We start from the raw sequence: 24,000 nt of genomic DNA, 5'->3' as shown, positions 1-24,000 counted from the left end.
TTTGAACATCAAATATGTTGTCTTTGTAGCATATTCAACTGAATATGGGTTGAAAATGTTTTGCAAATCATTGTATTCCGTTTATATTTACATCTAACACAATTTCCCAACTCATATGGAAACGGGGTTTGTATATATATATGGTGGATACTACAGTGATTACATTATTTTTTACTCTTATTTTTGTTACTGTGTACAAACTATGGAAACGAAAGCAAATAGTAGTTCTTGCATTTATTGTATGCAATAAAATGGAATAAGGGAATCATTTGATTATTTTATTTACACCGCCATCCTATGTTTTGTTTAAATATAATTGTAATCAAAAAAATTATCATTCAATGATTTTGGAAATGTGAAGTATCGGTATCAGCATTGGTATGATCAATATTCTATCGTATAGTTTAGTAACTACTTGGTATTGGATCGATACCCACATTTTTTAGTATTGCCCACAGCTAATGTAAAGTATCAAACAAAAGAATAAGTTCTTATTACATTTTAATGGAATGTAGATATAATTATATTACAACAGAAACAAGCAGGTATTAACAGTAAATTAACAAATACGATCAATGTTTTACCACACACGTCAGCAGCTAAATTAAGTAACCCGTTTTCATATTCTTCTATTATTATTTATAAGCCAGATAATATATTGCGATACATTTTGTTATCACAAGAGGCTGCAATATACAAAACCCAAAACCAATGAAGTTGACACGTTTAAATGGTAAATAAAAACAGAATACAATGATTTGCAAATCCTTTTCAACTTATATTCAATTGAATAGACTGCAAAGACAATAGTTTGCTAATAATCATTAACTTAGAATTTAATGGCAGAAACACATTGCAAAAAAGTTGGCACAGGGGCATTTTTACCACTGTGTTACATGGCCTTTCCTTTTAACAACACTCAGTAAACGTTTGGGAACTGAGGAGACACATTTTTTAAGCTTTTCGGGTGGAATTTCTTGCTTGATGTACAGCTTAAGTTGTTCAACAGTCCGGGGTCGCCGTTGTCGTATTTTACGCTTCATAATGCGCCACACATTTTCAATGGGAGACAGGTCTGGACTACATGCAGGCCAGTCTAGTACCCGCACTCTCCCGACAGCTCGGGCCCAGGGAACCCAGCTGCGTTTCTGGGTGTTGTTGAAAAATGGCTTTGGCTTTGCATAGTAGAGTTTTAACTTGCACTTACAGATGTAGCGACCAACTGTAGTTACTGATAGTGGGTTTCTGAAGTGTTCCTGAGCCCATGTGGTGATATCCTTTACACACTGAAGTCGCTTTTTGATGCAGTACCGCCTGAGGGATCGAAGGTCACGGGCTTAGCTGCTTATGTGCAGTGATTTCTCCAGATTCTCTGAACCCTTTGATGATATTACGGAGCGTGGATGGTGAAATCCCTAAATTCCTTGCAGTAGCTGGTTGAGAAATGTTGTTCTTAAACTGTGTGACGATTTGCTCACACATTTGTTGACAAAGTGGTGACCCTCGCCCCATCCTTGTTTGTGAATGACTGAGCATTTCATGGAAGCTACTTTTATACCCAATCATGGCACCCACCTGTTCCCAATTAGCCTGTTCACCTGCGGGATGTTCCAAATAAGTGTTTGATGAGCATTCCTCAACTTTATCAGTATTTATTGCCACTTGTGCCAACTTTTTTGAAACATGTTGCAGGCATCCAATTCCAAATGAGCTAATATTTGCAAAAAATAACAGTTTTCCAGTTCGAACTTTAAATATCTTGTCTTTACAGTCCATTCAATTGAATATAAGTTGAAAAGGATTAGCAAATCATTGTATTCTGTTTTTATTTACCATTTAAACAACGTGTCAACTTCACTGGTTTTGGGTTTTGTACATAGTGCTATAGATTTTACCGATTTGGGGATAATGTGGGAAAATGAAGACATTATGTCCAGCTTTCTCTGATCTCCTGTACTTGCTTGTGTTCCAGGAGTAGACTTGGGGGCGTCTGAAACCTCCAACATCAGCAGCTCTTCACTCACATCCCCTGAAGTCACACCGGGACGGCCCAAGGACGACAAAGCCAAGAAGCCAAAAAGCCGAGTGAAGAGCAGCTCTCGGCGCACATTTCTGGACAACAGTTGGTCTGATGATGACGACTCGCTGAAGAGCAAAGAATTGAGCAAGAAAAACCAGGATGGAGAAGCTTTGTCCGACTTGTGGACATGTCCTTTAACCTCGGAGGACGAATTAGAAGACTGTTCTTTAAAAAGCACTTTTCAAGCTGCGGCCCACAAGCCTTCAGGGATGGTCCTCAAGCTGAGGAGGATGCTGAGTCACGGCCGGAAGAGAAAAAAGGCGCGCTACCAAGCCGTCTCCCTTCCGGATCCCGGACAGACCCAAAAGGACAGAGAGCAGCCCCTCATGCGGCAGAGAACAGGAAGCACAGTCGCCTCACGTCCTCCAAGAAAAGCCAAGAAAACATCTCCGCTGAAGATCAAACACAGTCCCTACTTGTCCGCCCCTCGCAGGAAGCCATGGGCACTGCGGACTAAAAGGGCCGTGAGGTTGACCTACCCGGACCTGGTGGGGAAGAAGATACGCCACCTGTACGAGGAGGACGACAAGAGGGAGGTGTGGTACCGAGGGCAGGTGGTGTGTGTGCACGAGGCCCACAGCAACCCCCTGAACACTATCTTTGAGGTGCACTATGACAGCGAGCCTGGATGGAAGTACTACCTGGAGCTGCTCGTGGACTACAAGAAGGGATGGCTCACAGTAGAAGAAGACACATGACCACTATCATCTCTATTATTCTACCCATGGCTTTCATTAGAGCAGGACTTCATTTTTACTACTTGCACTTGCTCTGGCTTGTATGGGAGCCTCTGTGATTGTGTGTGCGTGCCTAATGTTGTGTCCATACAAATATTCTGATGGCTTTAAAACAGCACTGGGATGTGAGATGTGGATGCTTTGTGTGATCTTGTATTGATAGCTTGTGAGAGCACATTTAGTAGAACGCGAGTATAGTACATTTTGTAAAATTATCTTAATAAAGGTTTTGTACTTTTTTTCATGTTTCCTGATGGTGTTAAACGTCAAAAGGAGGTACGGTCCTGGAAACAAGTTTAGAAACCCTGGCGCAGAGCAGGGATCATCATCATCATCATCATCATCATCGGCGGTCACTCCAAGCGAGTTTGACAATCCTCCTGGTAGGGGTGTATCCCTTTATGGAGGATGCCTGTGCGTGACTTTATTTAACGTGGGGAGACTGGTGCACAGACAGTCACCACACGATTCTTGACAGGTCAGGGTGAGGGTCCAGTGGCATGGAGTCCCAAGACGTATGGGGACCCTTTTCTGCTGCAGCCTTCTTCCGCCATCGCAGCCGTTGTGGTAGTTTTTACATCTACCGTCTTCCGCCTGCTCCACCGTTGAGGTCTTCACCGACGTTCCCTCTAAGGTGCGCGCCTGTGCAATTGCGCACTGCTCAAGCGTCCTCTGCGCACGGCAAATCTATGCCACGCACAAAATCAAATAAAAAAATAAGCGCATAACAATTTTCGACACGACACGGCAGAGAAAACAGTTTTTGTCATCATTGTTCAAATATTGTAACGTCTGTCGAGACGCTTTGAGGACATGAATTCCATCCATCACTTTACTGAGCAAAACTCTTTATTGTCAGCCATAAACACATCACCAAAACATTAGTAAAAAAAATGATATCTAGCAAAAGTGGTCATTTTCTGCAGTACAAACCAGACCAAAAGCAACTTTGTTACATCAACAGCAGCCGCTCGCTCTTTCTCACTTGCGCCAACACATGCACATATGGCACTTAGCCAGTGATGCGTTTACAGCCACACAAAAAGTCGGACAACTCCCAACACCACACATAAAGTGTCATTCCAGGTCGTTACACTATGATTTACCAATCAAATGTGTGCTTATTCTAGTGTCATTTATTAGGAATCTTCATTTATAAATATTAATCATGAAATGCTGTTAGTATATTAAATAAATACTAATAAAATATATTTTTTACAAACAGGAAGTTGCAGGAATGTAGACATGATCCCCTGATTACATCTCATTGTGCAACGTGAATGTTTTAATGGGAACTAAATGCAATGTCTGAAAGGGGTACAAACTATTTCCAAAGCAGGACCTCCACCCAGACAAACAATACAAGTACACAGTTCATGAAAAACAATATTTGTTGTTATTGTCATTGTAAGTGGGCCTAAACACTTATATTAGAAATGGAAACGACTGCTGTCATTTGATTATAATAATAGGAGAATGTTGTCTGTCTATCTGTGTTGGCCCTGCGATGAGGTGGGGACTTGTCCAGGGTGTACCCCCCCTTCCGCCCGAATGCAGTTGAGATAGGCTCCACCCTTCCGCCCGAATGCAGCTGAGATAGGCTCCAGCACCCCACGCGACCTTGAAAGGGACAAGCGGTAGAAAATGGATGGAGATGTAACTTGTTATTTAGTCAGGTTTGGGACAGGTGTGCTGCTGGTGTAGCCACAGTGTGCACGTCTGATGTTGCTCACATGGGCTGCACTCAATGCTCAGGGACTTTTTGCCTTTGCTCACACACATGAACAATTAGAGGGAACATTGGTCTTCAGCGTATTCCTGGCTAGGGGACAGTCAGGTACTAGGCCTTTGCCAAGGGCCGCCTGGGGTAACAGTAGTAAAGGGGTTAACCTCCTAGTGCCCCAAGACCCCATAGAGGAGCCTCCACTGCCGGATGCACTTTAACGTCAGAGCAGGGATGACCACGCCCCTCACTTCCCAGAGCTCATTTGATTGGTCGCTGCAAAGTCTGTCGTTTGTGCCTTCAGTACTGAAGGAAACACAACTCTACTTTTATTAATTGATTACATTAGGGCTGGGCGATATGGCCTTTTTTTAATATCTCGATATTTTTAGGCCATGTCACGATACACCATATATATGTGGATATTTTGCCTTAGCCTTGAATGAACACTTGATGCATATAATCACAGCAGTAGGATGATTCTATGTGTCTACATTAAAACATTCTTCTTCAAACTGCATTAATATATGCCAGAGGTGGGACCAAGTCATTGTTTTGCAAGTCACAAGTAAGTCTCAAGTCTTTGCCCTCAAGTCCGAGTCAAGTCTCGAGTCAAGACAGGCAAGTCCAGAGTCAAGACTGGAAAGTCTCAAGTCAAGTCCCAAATCCTGCATTTTGAGTTTCGAGTTCTTTCAAGTCCTTTTAACCACAGACTAATATATTAACACAGATTGTGTATGCTTTTCAAACGCTGTATTTATTTATTAAAACAAGTGCATTTTAAATTGCAGGGAAAAAAATTGTGCTGACATTGCACTTTATAATAGCACTATTAACCAGTCATTTTAAACATTTGACTCATTCCTTTACAGAATAAACACATTTGAAAAATAAAGCGCAACTGTACTTATTTGTACAAAAGTGTTAACATTGAAAAAACATGACATATAACATAACAAAAAGGTTGTACTTTTTATATGTCAGGGCCATATGCTGCATTGCATTTGCAAAAGACCAAATTGGCCAAGAGTCTGTCAGTCATTTGTGCACGATGGGGGCGTAGTATGATGCCACCATGGCTGAAAACTCGCTCCACTGGAGCACTGGAGGCAGGCACTGCCAAGACTCTCATGGCCACTCGGAACAGTGAAGGAAGAGTCTTCATGTTCAATGCCCAGAACAAAAGGGCATTCTGTCCTTCAACTATGTCAAGGTAGTGACTTAGCTGTAGTGCTGGAGTAGTCCCAACATCCTTCTTCTGTCTCTTGTGGTAAGCAGCAAACAGCCCTTCTCCTTCTCCAAGGTCCCCTTGCTCTTTTTCATCAACAAGAGGCGCAGGTTGCTCAGTCTCTGCAGCATCTTGCAGGATCAATTCTGGTAAACATGTAAAAACAATAGCAGAAACAAGAGACCTTATCATTACCATTTGTGTTGGTGATGCAGTGTGCTAGACTGAAATACTTAGTTATTGCTGCAGTCAGTTAGATCAGATTATGAGGGAAAAAGTTACATTAGACTCAGTTACATTTACCTTTAACCTGTTGTGCCACCTCTGCCTTGACGTCACGACTGACCAGCACATGGGGCTCCACCCACAACAGAGAAAAGGCTGGATCCAAGACAGCTGCTTTGAGGTAGACTGGATCTGAAAAGGGAGCAGTGATCCCATCTTGTGTCCTGGCCATTTTCACATTGATGAAGATTCCAAGAAATCTTTTGTTCAGGGATGTCTGGAGACTTCTGACCAGGCCGCTCAGAAAACAGACCTGAGGCTTTAGTTTCTCAAGGTGGTGGTTGAGGGACAAGATGGATGGAACAACAGCACTGATTGTGACGACCTTCTCCCCCTGTGTCAAATCAGTTGCTTCTCCAAATGGCTTCAAGATGTCCACCAAATCTTTCAACAGATTCCACTCCCGTGCTGTGAATGACAACTCCCTGTGCCCAGCCTTTTCTAGAACAGCACAGAGCCTTACATGATTGCACTGGAGAACAGCCTTCGCTTGCCTCAGTGTTGAGTTCTATCTTGTGTTGACTGCAGCGGGGATGCCTTTCTGTTCCCCAAATTCAGCATCAAACACATCTTTGAATGTTGTGCTTGTGTGCAGCAGTGAGCTGAGTTTAGATAACTTCGAAAGAGAAGGAGATACCACTTTTGTTTCTTTCAAACCGTCTCCCACCACCAGCTGAAGAGTGTGTGCAAAACACTGCAAGCGCTTTTTCTTTGCCATAGCAACATCTACCGTTTGCTGATCTTCCACGGTTAAATCACACCAGAGCTCAGGGTCATCCAGATGATCTCCATCATCGTCATCCTCTTGTTCACTGAAGAAGCACACAGTGAATGCTTTTCGCATGTTAGCAGCATTGTCACTAATAATGTAGTCCAGTTTAGCTTTAATGTTGTATTCATCACATATAGCCTCAAATTTGTCACAGATTCGTTCAGCTGTATGTGAGCCTTTGAAGCGCTCACAAGCCAAGAGATTGGACTTGAGCTGTATCCTCTCTGCCTCTTTGTCCATCCAGTGCACAGTGACACCGAGGAATCCCCTCATCTTTCGGTCAGACCAAATGTCGACAGTCACTGAAACATGGTCAGTGTGGCTCAATTGAGTTTTTAATTTTGATCGTCTTTCTTCAGTGAGGTTCTCTGTTTTTGATGTCAGTGTTCTGCGACACACTGGGCTGTACTTGCTGTCAAGTACTGTCAGAAAGTGGTGAAAACTCTTGTTTTCCACAATAGACAGGGGCAAGTTGCAATCAATAATCAAGTCAGACAGTATTGCATTGGTGATAGCTTTCTGCTGTGGATGAGTCATACTGTAATGCCCGACACGATTGTCCAGGAACTGCGAGATTGAAGGCTGTTGTGGTCCATTTGTGATGCTTTTGTTCATCAGGTATTCTTGAAATCTGTAAGCATATTAAACAGATGTCAGAAAATCCCTTATAGCCACATATGAAAAGTACTGAAACTACTCTTTATTACTCATATTATTAATATCAATCTTAACAGTGTGTGTGTGTGGTAAACATTAGGTTACAGTTGCTGCACTAGTCATGTATTTTAAAACTTATTTCGAGTTGAAGGGATAGTTTGGGATTTGTGAAGTGGGGTTGTATGAGGGACTACACGGAAAATGGCGGGCAACCCACTCACAATAGAGAGAAGTAGACAGGCTACCAGCACACGACTTAGGCTTTACATTGCTGTGGATGGGGTCAGCAGCTATTGATTGATTGAAACTTTTATTAGTAGATTGCACAGTACAGTACATATTCCGTACAATTGACCACTAAATGGTAACACCCGAATACGTTTTTCAACTGGTTAAGTCGGGGTCCACGTTAATCAATTCATGGTACAAATATATACTATCAGCATAATACAGTCATCACACAAGTTAATAATTGGAGTATATACATTGAATTATTTACATTATGTAAATTTGTATTTTATTTTTATTTTTTTGTCATTAAAAAATACAATCATGTGTGCTTACGGACCGTATCCCTGCAGACTGTATTGATCTATATTGATGTAAAATGTAGGAACCAGAAATATTAATAACAGAAATAAACAACCCTTTTGTGCGAATGATTGTGCCAATGAGTGTAAATGGGGGAGGGAGGTTTTTTGGGTTGGTGCACTAATTGTAAGTGTATCTTGTGTTTTTTTATGTTGATTTAATTTTTTTTTTTTTTTAAATTTCTTGTGCGGCCCGGTACCAATCGATCCACGGACCGGTAGCGGGCCGCGGCCCGGTGGTTGGGGACCACTGAGGTAAACAACCAGCAGTATGTCGGAAAGCTAACTAAAACGGTACACATATTCATAATATAGTATACATTTTAACTGACCTTTATTTTACTATTTTTGACTTTTTTTAGGTGGCTAAAATACGCGGTGCTGCTGACCGCCGTCTAACGTTACGTTACTTTGTGTGATATATTGACTAACGTAACCCTGCTTAAAAAAATCACTGAACAAAAAGTATGAATAAGGTAGTGAACTACAACAGATTCCCGTGTTTGCAATAACGTTATAACGTTAGTAGTGAGTTTACAGCCTCACTGATTTAACTACACAGCAAATAAAAGTCACGTTACTTAGCCAATGAACGTTAGCTTACATTCAAAACTTACCGTTCTTTGTGCAACTTCAAATGTCGGACGAAGTTGGAAGTTGTTGCCTCTCCATCAGTAATTTTCGAACCGCATGTGTTGCATACTGCAAACCGTTTTGTGTTGACCACCTCGTAATTTTTATACCCAAACGAAATTATTTTAGGTATCATTTTTTGTTCACTGGCGTGTGGTTTGGACATTTCTTCTTCATCGGTTTTCACTAAGATGACTGACAGTCTCAATCCGCCGTGTGGGTTCCAAGGACCACCAAGCACAGACATTCTGCGAGCAGGTGTAGACTTCTTTATTTTTCAATAAGAAAAAGTCTCTTGCGGGTTGCTTTTCAGCTCTGCCGCTTTCACCGCTCGCTCCTCGGTTCGCTTTTCAGCCTTCCGCGTCGTCTGCCTCTCGCTCTCTTCCGCGCTGCGTGTGTTGCTGTTCGCTCTCCAACTCCTTCTGCCCCGTCGTTCTCGGCTGCCGCCCTTTTACACACTGAGGGGGGATTACTCAATCGTGCCCAGGTGCGCGCTCCACGCACCTGATCTTGTTTGCGGCGTCAAACCCGGCGTGCCCCGCCTCGCTGCTCGCTCCCCGTCCGCGCCTCCTCGCCGCCATCTTGGAGCGGGTTCCGGTGTGCCCTGCCTTGCTGTGGGACTGCCGGCCCGCCTCTCCACAATGACATATCAAAACAACACTAAATTAAAGTGCACTTTTTGTACAGAACGCCACTACAGTAGTTTAAAACAAATAAAGTGCACTTTTGTGCATGATGTCACACAAGATATTTCAATAACTGTCAAATAAAAATGAGCTGCATAGACTTGTCCAGGGTGTACCCCGTCTTCCGTCCGAATGCAGCTGAGATAGGCTCCAGCACCCCCCGCCACCCCGAACGGGACAGAAAATAGATGGATGGAATAGGAAATGAAATAGTGTATGTCCCTCGCTATGTGGTAGGTTCCTGCGGACGTTATCTCCCAAGTTTTTGACTATTTTTTCATACGGTGTTGATATGGAAATGGAAGACGCCAGGCTCAATTGGGTCAGTGGTTTTTGTTGGTGTGGCACCGGCCGAGATGTTGACATGCGGAGTTTCAAGCACTCTTCATTCTCTAGCAGGTGACTTTTCAAATGATGCTACAAATTAGCAGTGATGCTACTTTTTGTAGCAACGCTTTTGCCGCATACTTGACATATTACGGTTGTCTGTTCGGCATCTTCCCGCTTGAAGCCAAACCACCGCCAGACGATGGACCCCCTGCTGTTTTTCTTGGAAATTAATTTTTCCTCCATTTGTTACCAGATTCGCACCTTCTCTCTCTCGTATTACCACTCGCACCACAGCTTATGTTACCCATGCCGCTACCTCTCTGCTCGGCGATGGCGTATACGTATGTGACGTATGTAAGAAGGTGCGCTTGTTTTAAGTCTCTGTGTGAAGGAGAGACAAGAAAGAGTGAGAAGAGCCTGTAGTGTAATGCCTGCAGCTAAAAGCAACTGCGTGAGAACGTATACTCAAATATCACCACATAGTCATTTTCTATATCGCAGACAAACCCGCGATATATCCAGTATATTCCATATATCGCCCAGCCCTAGATTACGTGCATAACTTGCAAATCGGCCGAAGTCTGTAGTTTCTCACAGATCTCTATGATAATCTCTACAACAAAAACTACAGAATGGCGGCCAAACGTAGCTACGCCTCCAAACTATACATCAGGGGTCACCAACCTTTTTGAAACCAAGAGCTACTTCTTGGGTACTGATTAATGCGAAGGGCTACCAGTTGGATACACACTTAAATAAATTGCCAGAAATAGCCAATTTGCTCAATTTACCTTTAACTCTATGTTATTATTAATAATTAATGATATTTACACTTAATTGAAAGGTTTAAAAGAGGAGAAAACACCAAAAAAATTACAATTACATTTTGAAACATAGTTTATCTTCAATTTCGACTCTTTAAAATTCAAAATTCAACCGAAAAAAAGAAGAGAAAAACTAGCTAATTCAAATCTTTTTGAAAAAATGTAAAAAAAGAATTTATGGAACATCATTAATAATTTTTCCTGACTAAGATTAATTTTAGAATTTTGATGACATGTTTTAAATAGGTTAAAATCCGATCTGCACTTTGTTAGAATATATAACAAATTGGACCAAGCTATATTTCTAACAAAGACAAATCATTATTTCTTCTATATTTTCCAGAACAAAAATTGTAAAAGAAATTCAAAAGACTTTGAAATAAGATTTAAATTTGATTCTACAGATTTTCTAGATTTGGCAGAATAATTTTTTTGAATTTTAATCATAATAAGTTTGAAGAAATATTTCACAAATATTCTTCGTCGAAAAAACAGAAGCTAAAATGAAGAATTAAATTAAAATGTATTTATTATTCTTTACAATAAAAATAAATAAATTACTTGAACATTGATTTAAATTGTCAGGAAAGAAGAGGAAGGAATTTAAAAGGTATATGTGTTTAAAAATCCTAAAATCATTCTTAAGGTTGTATTTTTTCTCTAAAATTGTCTTTCTGAAAGTTATAAGAAGCAAAGTAAAAAAATTCATGAATTTATTTAAACAAGTGAAGACCAAGTCTTTAAAATATTTTCTTGGATTTTCAAATTCTATTTGAGTTTTGTCTCTCTTAGAATTAAAAATGTCGGGCAAAGCGAGACCAGCTTGCTAGTAAATAAATACAATTTAAAAATAGAGGCAGCTCACTGGTAAGTGCTGCTATTTGAGCTATTTTTAGAACAGGCCAGCGGGCTACTCATCTGGTCCTTACGGGCTACCTGGTGCCCGCGGGCACCGCGTTGGTGACCCCTGCTATACATTATAATTCTATGCGGTCTCAATTGTGACATTAGGAGGAAATGCGTGCTAAGGTTATAAGCCACGCTATAATGAACTCTCACACACCAGAATGACGTTTTCACAATACAAAGAGTTTATTTGGTTAGACCAGCAACACAAGATGTTAAAAGAAAAAATGAATACTTATATAAGTGTTATATAGATGGCATCACATGATGTAAGTGGCTAATTAGTTATATTAGCCTACTATCAAAATGACTATGTGTCGCAGGCTGACACAAATCTTCGTTGACAGAAGAATTGGGCCAAATCTCTTCTGCTGTCCCTTAAAGGCCTACTGAAATGAATTTTTTTTATTTAAACGGGGATAGCAGATCTATTCTGTGTCATACTTGATCATTTCGCGATATTGCCATATTTTTGCTGAAAGGATTTAGTATAGAACAACGACGATAAAGATTGCAACTTTTGGTATCTGATAAAAAAAAGGCTTGCACCTACCGGAAGTAGCGTGACGTAGTCAGTTGAACATATACGCAAAGTTCCCTATTGTTTACAATGATGGCCGCATGAAGTGAGAGAGATTCGGACCGAGAAAGCGACAAATTCCCCATTAATTTGAGCGAGGATGAAAGATTTGTGGATGAGTAAAGTGCAAGTGAAGGACTAGTGGGGAGTTGAAGCTATTCAGATAGGGAAGATGCTGTGAGAGCCGGGGGTGACCTGATATTCAGCTGGGAATGACTACAACAGTAAATAAACACAAGACATATATATACTCTATTAGCCACAACACAACCAGGCTTATATTTAATATGCCACAAATTAATCCTGCATAAAAACACCTGCGTGTTTGTTATGCTAGCTCCTAGCTCCTCTGCTAACTCCTAGCTCCATAGAACACGCCAATACAATTCAAACACCTGATCAACACACACAATCACTCAGCCCAAAAGACCGTTTACCTAACCCAAGGTTCATAAAGCTTATATATTTTTAAAAAGTTACGTACGTGATGCGCACATACGGTCAAGTTATCGAATGTTTAGCAGCCAAGGCTGCATACTCACGGTACCTGATATTCAGCTGGGAATGACTACAACAGTAAATAAACACAAGACATATATATACTCTATTAGCCACAACACAACCAGGCTTATATTTAATATGCCACAAATTAATCCTGCATAATAACACCTGCGTGTTTGTTATGCTAGCTCCTAGCTCCTCTGCTAGCTCCTAGCTCCATAGAACACGCCAATACAATTCAAACACCTGATCAACACACACAATCACTCAGCCCAAAAGACCGTTCACCTAACCCAAGGTTCATAAAGCTTATATATTTTTAAAAAGTTACGTACGTGACGCGCACGTACGGTACGGTACGTGTTATGCTAGCTCCTAGCTCCTCTGCTAGCTCCTAGCTCCATAGAACACGCCAATACAATTCAAACACCTGATCAACACACACAATCACTCAGCCCAAAAGACCGTTCACCTAACCCAAGGTTCATAAAGCTTATATATTTTTAAAAAGTTACGTACGTGACGCGCACGTACGGTACGGTACGTGTTATGCTAGCTCCTAGCTCCTCTGCTAGCTCCTAGCTCCATAGAACACGCCAATACAATTCAAACACCTGATCAACACACACAATCACTCAGCCCAAAAGACCGTTCACCTAACCCAAGGTTCATAAAGCTTATATATTTAAAAAAAAGTTACGTACATACGCAAAAAAAAAGCCAAAGCTGCATACTCACAGTAGCACGTCTGCGTCTTTGTCATCCAAATCAAAGTAATCCTGGTAAGAGTCTGTGTTGTCCCAGTTCTCTACAGGCGTCTGTGTATCCAAGTCAAAAGTCCTCCTGGTTAGAGTCTCTGTTATCCGAGTTCTTCCATCTTGACTGCATCTTTCGGGAATGTAAACAAAGAAGCGCCGGCTGTGTACTGTTGTGGCTGACTACGTTCGAAAAATACGTCCATTTCGCACCGACAACTTTCTTCTTTGCTTGCTCAGCTTCCTTCTCCATAATGCAATGAACATGATTGAAACAGATTCACGAACACAGATGTCCAGAATACTGTGGAATTATGAAATGAAAACAGAGCTTTTTCGTATTGGCTTCAATGTGGAAGGCATACCCGTGTTCGCCGGTCTACGTCACGCGCATACGTCATCCTCAGAGGCGTTTCGAACCGGAAGTTTAGCGGCAAATTTAAAATGTCACTTTATAAGTTAACCCGGCCGTATTGGCATGTGTTATAATGTTAAGATTTCATCATTGATATATAAACTATCAGACTGCGTGGTCGGTAGTAGTGGGTTTCAGTAGGCCTTTAAATACCATCCTGCTGAACCTCACTCTATGTGGGTCCAGTCTTGGTGCCGGGCAGTCTGGCCTGTCCATCTTTCCTTGCCATCATTCCTGTGGTCAGTTTGAGTCGGGTGACCTCTGACCCCTATATTCTGCCCCTATCTGTGGCGCTTCCTACCAAATGTTGCTAATGTCTTTATTATCTCTCCTAAGACCCAACTGCTGTTGTCCCTTAGGTTCATCAATGTCTCGGGGTTGTAAACCCCCTCGCTGGACCAGCTGGGATAGACGTTTGCACTGTTGACCTTAGTCGAATAATCCTCTGAAGGTTTCTGTGACCAAGTACAAACACCCTGAAATCGGTAGGTCGTGAGTTAAAACCCCGGCCGAGTCATACCAAAGACTATAAAATTGGGAGCCATTACCTCCCTGCTTGGCACTCAGCATCAAGGGTTGAAATTGGGGGTTAAATCACCAAAAATGATTCCTGGGTGCGGCCCCCGCTGCTGCTCACTGCTCCCCTCACCTCCCAGGGGGTGATCAAGGGTGATGGATCAAATGCAGAGAATAATTTCGCCACACCTCGTGTGTGTGTGACAATCATTGGTACTTTAACTTTAACTTAACATGCTACTTCCAATCATATCAGAAAATTATACATGATATACACTACCGTTCAAAAGTTTGGGGTCACGTTGAAATGTCCTTATTTTTGTAGGAAAAGCACTGTACTTTTCAATGAAGACAACTTTAAACTAGTCTTAACTTTAAAGGCCTACTGAAATGAATTTTTTTTATTTAAACGGGGATAGCAGATCTATTCTATGTGTCATACTTGATCATTTCGCGATATTGCCATATTTTTGCTGAAAGGATTTAGTATAGAACAACGACGATAAAGATTGCAACTTTTGGTATCTGATAAAAAAAAGGCTTGCACCTACCGGAAGTAGCGTGACGTAGTCAGTTGAACATATACGCAAAGTTCCCTATTGTTTACAATGATGGCCGCATGAAGTGAGAGAGATTCGGACCGAGAAAGCGACAATTTCCCCATTAATTTGAGCGAGGATGAAAGATTTGTGGATGAGTAAAGTGCAAGTGAAGGACTAGTGGGGAGTTGAAGCTATTCAGATAGGGAAGATGCTGTGAGAGCCGGGGGTGACCTGATATTCAGCTGGGAATGACTACAACAGTAAATAAACACAAGACATATATATACTCTATTAGCCACAACACAACCAGGCTTATATTTAATATGCCACAAATTAATCCTGCATAAAAACACCTGCGTGTTTGTTATGCTAGCTCCTAGCTCCTCTGCTAGCTCCTAGCTCCATAGAACACGCCAATACAATTCAAACACCTGATCAACACACACAATCACTCAGCCCAAAAGACCGTTTACCTAACCCAAGGTTCATAAAGCTTATATATTTTTAAAAAGTTACGTACGTGACGCGCACATACGGTCAAGTTATCGAATGTTTAGCAGCCAAGGCTGCATACTCACGGTACCTGATATTCAGCTGGGAATGACTACAACAGTAAATAAACACAAGACATATATATACTCTATTAGCCACAACACAACCAGGCTTATATTTAATATGCCACAAATTAATCCTGCATAATAACACCTGCGTGTTTGTTATGCTAGCTCCTAGCTCCTCTGCTAGCTCCTAGCTCCATAGAACACGCCAATACAATTCAAACACCCGATCAACACACACAATCACTCAGCCCAAAAGACCGTTCACCTAACCCAAGGTTCATAAAGCTTATATATTTTTAAAAAGTTACGTACGTGACGCGCACTTACGGTACGGTACGTGTTATGCTAGCTCCTAGCTCCTCTGCTAGCTCCTAGCTCCATAGAACACGCCAATACAATTCAAACACATGATCAACACACACAATCACTCAGCCCAAAAGACCGTTCACCTAACCCAAGGTTCATAAAGCTTATATATTTTAAAAAAGTTACGTACATACGCAAAAAAAAGCCAAAGCTGCATACTCACAGTAGCACGTCTGCGTCTTTGTCATCCAAATCAAAGTAATCCTGGTAAGAGTCTGTGTTGTCCCAGTTCTCTACAGGCGTCTGTGTATCCAAATCAAAAGTCCTCCTGGTTAGAGTCTCTGTTATCCGAGTTCTTCCATCTTGACTGCATCTTTCGGGAATGTAAACAAAGAAGCGCCGGCTGTGTACTGTTGTGGCTGACTACGTTCGAAAAATACGTCCATTTCGCACCGACAACTTTCTTCTTTGCTTGCTTGGCTTCCTTCTCCATAATGCAATGAACATGATTGAAACAGATTCACGAACACAGATGTCCAGAATACTGTGGAATTATGAAATGAAAACAGAGCTTTTTCGTACCGGCTTCAATGTGGAAGGCATACCCGTGTTCGTCGGGCTACGTCACGCGCATACGTCATCCTCAGAGGCGTTTCGAACCGGAAGTTTAGCGGCAAATTTAAAATGTCACTTTATAAGTTAACCCGGCCGTATTGGCATGTGTTATAATGTTAAGATTTCATCATTGATATATAAACTATCAGACTGCGTGGTCGGTAGTAGTGGGTTTCAGTAGGCCTTTAAAGAAATACACTCTATACATTGCTAATGTGGTAAATGACTATTCTAGCTGCAAATGTCTGGTTTTTGGTGCAATATCTACATAGGTGTATAGAGGCCCATTTCCAGCAACTATCACTCCAGTGTTCTAATGGTACAATGTGTTTGCTCATTGGCTCAGAAGGCTAATTAATGATTAGAAAACCCTTGTGCAACCATGTTCACACATCTGAAAATAGTTTAGCTCGTTACAGAAGCTACAAAACGGACCTTCCTTTGAGCAGATTGAGTTTCTGGAGCATCACATTTGTGGGGTCAATTAAACGCTCAAAATGGCCAGAAAAAGAGAACTTTCATCTGAAACTCGACAGTCTATTCTTGTTCTTAGAAATGAAGGCTATTCCACAAAATTGTTTGGGTGACCCCAAACTTTTGAACGGTAGTGTAATTAACCACACAACATTGGAAAACATTAGTAAAACTTCTCAAGAGGGTGAGATAACTCCTGGAAATTACTCTCAGAATGGCCAAAAGTATAGATGTGTGTGTCTAAGTTAAAGGAAACGGCAGGTTGTCTTCTTATAATGGATTTATTACAATCTTTGGCAAGCTCTGTAATGTTTGCTGTGGTCTGGAACAACATGGCACACAAACAACTATCAGAAATGCAGCCAATATTACATACAGATAATGTGTCATGAGTCATGCAAAAATAAACTAAATACACAGAGGACATAAGTAAAGGAAATTAACTATACCTACAAACGAGGCATAATGATGCAATATGTACATACAGCTAGCCTAAATAGCATGTTAGCATCGATTACCTTGCAGTCATGCACTGACCAAATATGTCTGATTAGCACTCCCAACAAGTCAATAACATCAACAATGCTCACCTTTGTGCATTCACGCACAGCATAAAACGGTTGGTGGACAAAATGAGACAAAGAAGGAGTGGCATTGAACACGTCTTTCTGTGGCAGCGTCTGAGAAAGTTATACATGTAAACAAACTGAGTCACAGTCCACACAACGGTGAGTTCAGGGGCCGCCGAAATTAGTAGGACAAAACGGCGCTCACCAAATACTCTCATCAGTGAAGCATAAACATTAAAGTCAGCTTTCTAACAATTAGGACATTTTGTGTCGCGTTTGTCCTACGACAAAAAACATATTTTTCACCTCATTTTTTTTCCATTTCCATACATTTTTGAAAAAGCTCCATGGCGCCGCCAGGGCGCCGCTAAAGAGCCGCCGGTTGCTGACCCCTCGGGTTACACTGATGGCAACAGGTACAAGTGGGCAAATAGTGTTAAGTAAAGTACACATCATACTAAACTTCTATATTCAATCATTGTGAGGCCGGAACAAGAGCTTGAAGGATTACATTCAATCTGATCATTATGTTGCCATCAGGTAGACTTGAGTCCATTTTTCTAATATTTTTTAACATTGGCAAAAAGGCCAATTTTACATGAAATGAACGGCACTTGGCTTTATTGGCTCTTGTCTCCAGTGTGGTGCCAGTAAAGCCTTTTTGTTCAAACACATGAACCCTTTTCATCACATTTGTACCTTAAAGCGTGCTTCCTTCATTCAGCAGCTGTCAATCAACAAGACAGACATTAATTTTCCCTCAGCGACCGATGGGGGAAAAAGTGGCGCACTAGCACTGCATGAGAAATCAGCGAGAAGAAGAAGAAGAAGGGATTTGCAGTGACCAATCAAATGAGCTCCAGGGAGTGAGGGGCGTGGTCATCCCTGCTCTGCGCAAGAGTTTCTAAACTGGCGGTGTCACGCGAAATTTCTTCCCCCCTACAACAACCCCCCTCAAGGTTGGCAAGTATGCCATAGGCTCACTCAATTTCAGTAAATAACTTAAATTTGGAACACAGCATCATCGTTTTCACAGCTTTTTGGTTGTTAGAGGTAGAGAGTGTCTTTATGTGGAGTTCTAATTCTTTTTTAAAGGCACAAAAGACAGATCGGGGGAAGAAATTTGGCGTGACAGCGTCCTGAAGCGCTTTGTTGAAAGGCTCGCTGTCTCCATCTTGTGGCCGATGTGTGTATTGCAGAGTCATAGTATACTAGTATGAAAACTGACTTGATGCAGCACAGTACGAGAGCGGGAAATGTACACAAACTAGAAAAAAAAAAAAAATTTTAATATGCGAAATATTCAACAATATAAGTATGTATATATATATATATATATATATTTAATTATTTTTAATCTGTCCTTTCTACTCCATTGTCGCTCAGGCAAACCATATTGTCTAAAAATGCATTTTCCCATCAATATTCTGTGGTTTATCCGTTATACAGTGATCAATACCGGAGTAGAGCGGAATATACGTAATATGCACAGTACAAGAGCGGAAAATGTACACACGACTAGAAAAAATATATATATATTTTAATGTGCGAAATATTAAACAATATAACTTCATATTTATTGAATTGCACTGCATCATAAATACTGGTTAACTTATGTTGCACAATTAGAACTTCAGAAAAGCGTCTGATACCATGTAGTTCTACAGCACAGCAAACCACAATCGTAAACAAGTTAACAAATCACGTTGTAAATAACTAGTTTTATATTGTAAAGAAGTTGTCAATAAATATTGAAAGAAAATGTTGAAATGACCAATAAACCAGTGGTCCCCAAACTACGGCCGTCAGGCCGGATTCGGCCTGCCAGCGTCCAAAATCCGGACCGCGGGAAGTCCCAAGTTAAAAATAAATATATATTATATAGTGGCTGTGCCAGCAAACTGAGGGTTCCTGGTTCGATCCCCACCTTCTACCAACCTCGTCACGTCCGTTGTGTCCTTGAGCAAGACACTTCACCCTTGCTCCTGATGGGTGATGGTTAGCGCCTTGCATGGCAGCTCCCGCCATCAGTGTGTGAATGTGGAAATAGTGTCAAAGCGCTTTGAGTACCTTGAAGGTAGAAAAGCGCTATACAAATATAACCCTTTTTTTTAAATATATATATGTTTTTTTTTTATTATTTTTAATCTGTCCTTTATAATAATAATAATACCTGGGATTTATATAGCGCTTTTCTAAGTACCCAAAGTCGCTTTACATGTTAAAAACCCATCATTCATTCACACCTGGTGGTGGTAAGCTACTTTCGTAGCCACAGCTGCCCTGGGGTAGACTTTGTTTACCGCTTGTTACTCTCGGTGTCTCCTAGCCGCTCAGGCAAACCATATTGTCTAAAAATGCATTTTCCCATCGATATTCTGTTTTATCCGTTATACAGTGATCAATACCAGGGTAGAGCGGAATATACGTTAGGTTAGGACAAAACACAGAGGCTATTTTATGCCTACAAGCCTGTTTCGCAGGTTTCCCTGCTCTTCAGGGGATTTTATAATACAAAGTTAAAAGTACACAACACACTAGGTGTGGTGAAATTACTCTCTGCATTTGACCCATCCCCTTGTTTTACCCTCCTGGGAGGTGAGGGGAGCAGTGAGCAGCAGCGGTGGCCACGCTCGGGAATAATTTTGGTGAATTAACCCCCAATTCCAACCCTTGATGCTGAGCGCCAAGCAGGGAGGTAATGGCTCCCATTTTTATAGTCTTTGGTATGACTCGGTTTGAACTCACGACCTACCCATCTCAGGGTGGACACTCTTAACCACAAAGCCATAATAAAATCCCCTGCAAAACAGGCTTGTCGGGATGAAATAGCCTGTGTTTTTTCCTGACCTAACGTATACCAAAGTCGATTACACTACGCTAAAAATATTTGCAATTTTTATTTAGCATATTTTCTCCCAGAATTTACTCTCAAAAATATGTATGACGTAGTTTCTTATGCACTTTAATTTACGTACATTTACTGCAATTACATGACATTTTAAAATGAGGTAAAAAAAAAAAAAAAGTGTATATTGCAAAAATAAAAACACATTGGATATAAGGACACTCATTTCTCATGACATTTATTCAAATAAACAATACAGTTTATAATTTTCTAGGATAAAATAAGTCTGAACACAATAAGCATTTTGGGGACACGATTGTCCCCCCCCAACCCTCCTCAAGCCCACAGCCATAGAACTGCCTTTTTTTGTCTTTTTAGATGCTCACACGTGGGCGTCATGTGACTTTGATCAGCGCCTTCAACATCCACGTCCTCCGTGGAGAAGGCGGCTGCCGTGTTTCACACACACCAAGGAGCATTTTACAAGCGGAGAGCGCGACAACCTGCAGGGGGCGCTGACATGTCCTCAAAACTCCAAAAACAGGGGAAAAAAAAAAGGCCCAGTTACGGAACAGCAACCTTGGCAGGTTTGTCCTATGGTTGTAGAGTGAAGTGTCCGTCTATGTCCCTGCAAGGTCCCAACACCTCTTGCAGCCCATGAGCAGCACGGTCAGTACATTCCGTCCCCCAAAAGGTGCGGCCACCTCAAGCCATGATGGGGGACAGACACAAACAAAACAAAGAGTGAATGTCACTCAGTTTGGCTCTTGCAAACAATTAGTAAGCTCTAAAAACAACTACAGGGGTACGGCGGCAGGTTAGAATCGGGGGACAGTTGAGCACACGCGTTGTGCATCATTTTTAACCTTGTAGTTTGTTAGTGTCCTTTCAGAGCTCCTTGTGCACGGCTCCTTATTGCCTCCTCGGATGGATCTTTTACAATGTTTCCAAAGAAGGTCAAAATGATGCAAACGCGTGCCGCACGTCTTCTTTAAACTTCCATGCATATGGACTATTTACAAATTGAAAAGGAAAAAAAAAAAAACCTTGCTATTTTGTTCTTTTTCACGTCTTTTCTCCAGGTTTCCTTTTTTTTTTTTTTTTTTTTAATTTTTTTTTTTAAATGAAATGTCTTTGCCCCTTTTGCAAATGAGCCCAGCAGACAAAAAGAGCTGGTCACATGACCCTCCAGACATGGCCAGGACGATTAAAGCTGTGTTGAAAACAAGTTCACACCAACGGGCAAACAAAAACATTGGTTTAAAACAGAAATGTCACAAGCTGAAAAGAATCAGAGAAAAAAAGGAAACTGAGGTGGAGGGTTACCATACAAACCAAAAAAAGGATGTAAGTTGTTGTTTTTTGTTGAAGATGGACTTTCTCCACTTTGCTAACAATACTGTAGTACACTTTCTTTTTATGACGCTACCTTTTTATTTAAATATAATTTACTTAATATTGTTAAACAAACCCCGGGAAAGGATGCAAAATGGTAGGTTTTTGCCAAGTAGAGGGAGCGAAGGCCCGTACTGCCCTGATAAATTGCATCAGCGCTCTTATTTTGTCAAGATACTCCGGAGTCCGTTGCATTGGGACGAGACCTCAATCCTCGATGTACTCCCACAAGTCCTTCTCGTAGCCTTCGTGCACGTGCTGTAACAGAACTCTTCGCCGGCTCTCACAGTATCTGCACACACACGCACACACACAAAGCGTCAAGTCACCACAACAGTCAGTGGAGGGGTTTCAGTTTTCCTCTTCCTTGGCTGACCTGTACTTGTCTTGTACTTTCTGCTTGATATCCTGCAAGGAATCCTGGGATATGTCCCGTTCTAGGTAGCCAGACAGAACCTCAGTGGCGTTTTCCAAGTCCGCCTGGTTGTTCTGGGAATGCAGGAAGACGCGGTTGAGCACAGAGTAGATTTTCTGACCTACTTGATGATGAAAACTAGATCAATTGTGACTAAAGCGTGTTTAGTACACAACTAAATAACGACACATTGGAAGCATTTCTGACGTCATGACTGTCTTTTCTGTGTATTTTTATGGACCGCAATGTCCCTTTGAGACAGAGGATCCTATTGTTATTGTAAGGTTTTATTAGGGTCCGCACGGACCATTGTCAAAGGAATCCCAAAGGGAGTTCTTTTGCAATGGGACGAAAGGAACCTATTGTTATTGTAAGGTTTATTATTAGGGTCCGCACAGGACCTTTTCAAAAGGAATCCCAAAGGGAGTCCTTTTGCAATGGGACGAAAGGACCCTATTGAAATTGTAATGTTTATTATTAGGGTCCGCACAGGACCTTTTCAAAAGGAATCCCAAAGGGAGTCCTTTTGCAATGGGACGAAAGGACCCTATTGAAATTGTAAGGTTTTATTATTATTCTTTATTATTATTATTATTATTCCGCAGCTTTGCGCACTACTTAGACCCCCTTAACATACTTCAAAACTCACCAAATTTTTTACACACATCCAAAAAGTGTGCCAGCAGACTTTAATATAAAAACCTAACCCCAAAACACAAAATTGAGCTCTAGCGCCCCCTAGGAAAAAAAAAAAACAGACTGCCTCTAACTCCCACTAGGAAGGTCGTAGAGACATGAAACAAAAACCTGTATGTAGGTCTGCTCTAGACCTACAACTCATAATGACACATTCTCGGGCGAAAATCAACAGGAAATTGGCAATTTACCTTTTTTGACAAAAATGTACTAAAAACACTGTTTTTTACATCTTTGACCTCTAATTTGACCCCCTTAAAATACTTCAAAACTCACCAAACTTCGCACACACATTGGGACTGGTAGAAATTGCGATCTCAAAAAAAAACCGAACCCCGAAACTCAAAATTGTGCTCTAGAGCAATTTTTTAATAAAACAGAGAAAAAAATGCTTTTTAGAGGAAAACTCAGACAAAACTGCTTATAACTTCCGGTAGGAACGTCGTAGAGACATGAAAAAAATACCTCTACGTAGGTCTCATTTAGACCTACATTTCATACATTGACACCCTTCAGCAAAAATCAACAGGAAGTTTGTTATCTCCATTTCAAAACAACATTTTTGTACCAAACGGTCACCAAACATCAAACATTATCTCCTCTGAGCGCGTTTGTCGTTTCGGCTTCAAACTGCTACAGGAGAGAGATTGAACCCTTCTGATTAAAAGTTCTATACGGATTTTTATTTAGTGCTACCGTTTTGATTTTACGAGCCTTCAAAGACCCGCAGCACTAAAGTTGCTACGGTGCCAAAAATGACAACGAAAATGCAATTAGACCTTCTTTGGCCTCAATACACACAATAGCCTATAATGACAATGTGAACTCAGACACAACTTCCTCTAACTCCCAGTACCAATATCGTAGAGACACGAAACAAAAACCTCTATGTAGGTCTCACTCAGGACTACCACTGGACAAAAGTATTGGACACCTAGGACTAGCACCTGCCAGAAGGCGGACCCGACCAATGCTGCTTGCAGCTTTAATTATTATTATTCTTTCTTCCGCTCCGTTGCGCACTACTTTGCCCCCCTTAACATACTTCAAAACTCACCAAAATTTTTGCACACATCCAAAAAGTGTGCCAGATGAAGTTATTCAATAATCAAACCCAAAAAATCAACATTGCTCTCTAGCGCCCCCTAAGTAGAAAACTGCCTCTAACTCCCACTAGGAAGGTCGTAGAGACATGAAACAAAAACCTGTATGTAGGTCTCACTTAGACCTACAATTCATAATTTTACTTCTTCGGGCGAAAACCAACAGGAAGTTGGCAATTTCCCCTTCAAGACAAAAAATGACTAAAAACACTCATTTTTTATTTTTGAGCTGTAATTTGACCCCCTTAAAATACTTCAA

General features: G+C 41.2%; 2 protein-coding genes across 4 annotated transcripts in view; one reads left to right on the top strand and one right to left on the bottom strand.

Moving 5' to 3' along the window:
* LOC133658779 (uncharacterized protein C15orf39-like) overlaps positions 1 to 3,056 on the top strand; it is a 33,576-nt gene extending 30,520 nt beyond the window's left edge. For 2 of the 3 annotated variants that reach the window (XM_062061165.1, XM_062061166.1), the window contains exon 5: positions 1,973 to 2,118. Coding sequence is in view for 1 of the 3 variants with exons in the window: in XM_062061164.1 (XP_061917148.1) it covers positions 1,973 to 2,778 (806 nt within the window). In the remaining 2 variants the exon portion in view is untranslated. Of the gene's footprint in view, positions 1 to 1,972 lie in introns of all 3 variants that reach the window. The other variant, XM_062061164.1, reaches the window with a different exon arrangement.
* Positions 3,057 to 20,348: 17,292 nt separating this feature from the next.
* The window catches only part of LOC133658778 (E3 ubiquitin-protein ligase arih1), a 50,115-nt gene continuing 46,463 nt past the window's right edge, over positions 20,349 to 24,000 (bottom strand). Inside the window, exons 13-14 of the mRNA XM_062061163.1 lie at positions 21,904 to 22,016; positions 20,349 to 21,819 (exon numbers count right to left, since the gene is read on the bottom strand). Of these exons, the coding sequence (XP_061917147.1) occupies positions 21,735 to 21,819; positions 21,904 to 22,016 (198 nt within the window). The 3' untranslated portion in view covers positions 20,349 to 21,734. The remainder of the gene's footprint in view (positions 21,820 to 21,903; positions 22,017 to 24,000) is intronic.

Source organism: Entelurus aequoreus, linkage group LG10 (genome assembly GCF_033978785.1).
Source record: "Entelurus aequoreus isolate RoL-2023_Sb linkage group LG10, RoL_Eaeq_v1.1, whole genome shotgun sequence".
NCBI lineage: Eukaryota > Metazoa > Chordata > Actinopteri > Syngnathiformes > Syngnathidae > Entelurus > Entelurus aequoreus.
This window is presented reverse-complemented; position numbering and strand designations above follow the sequence as displayed.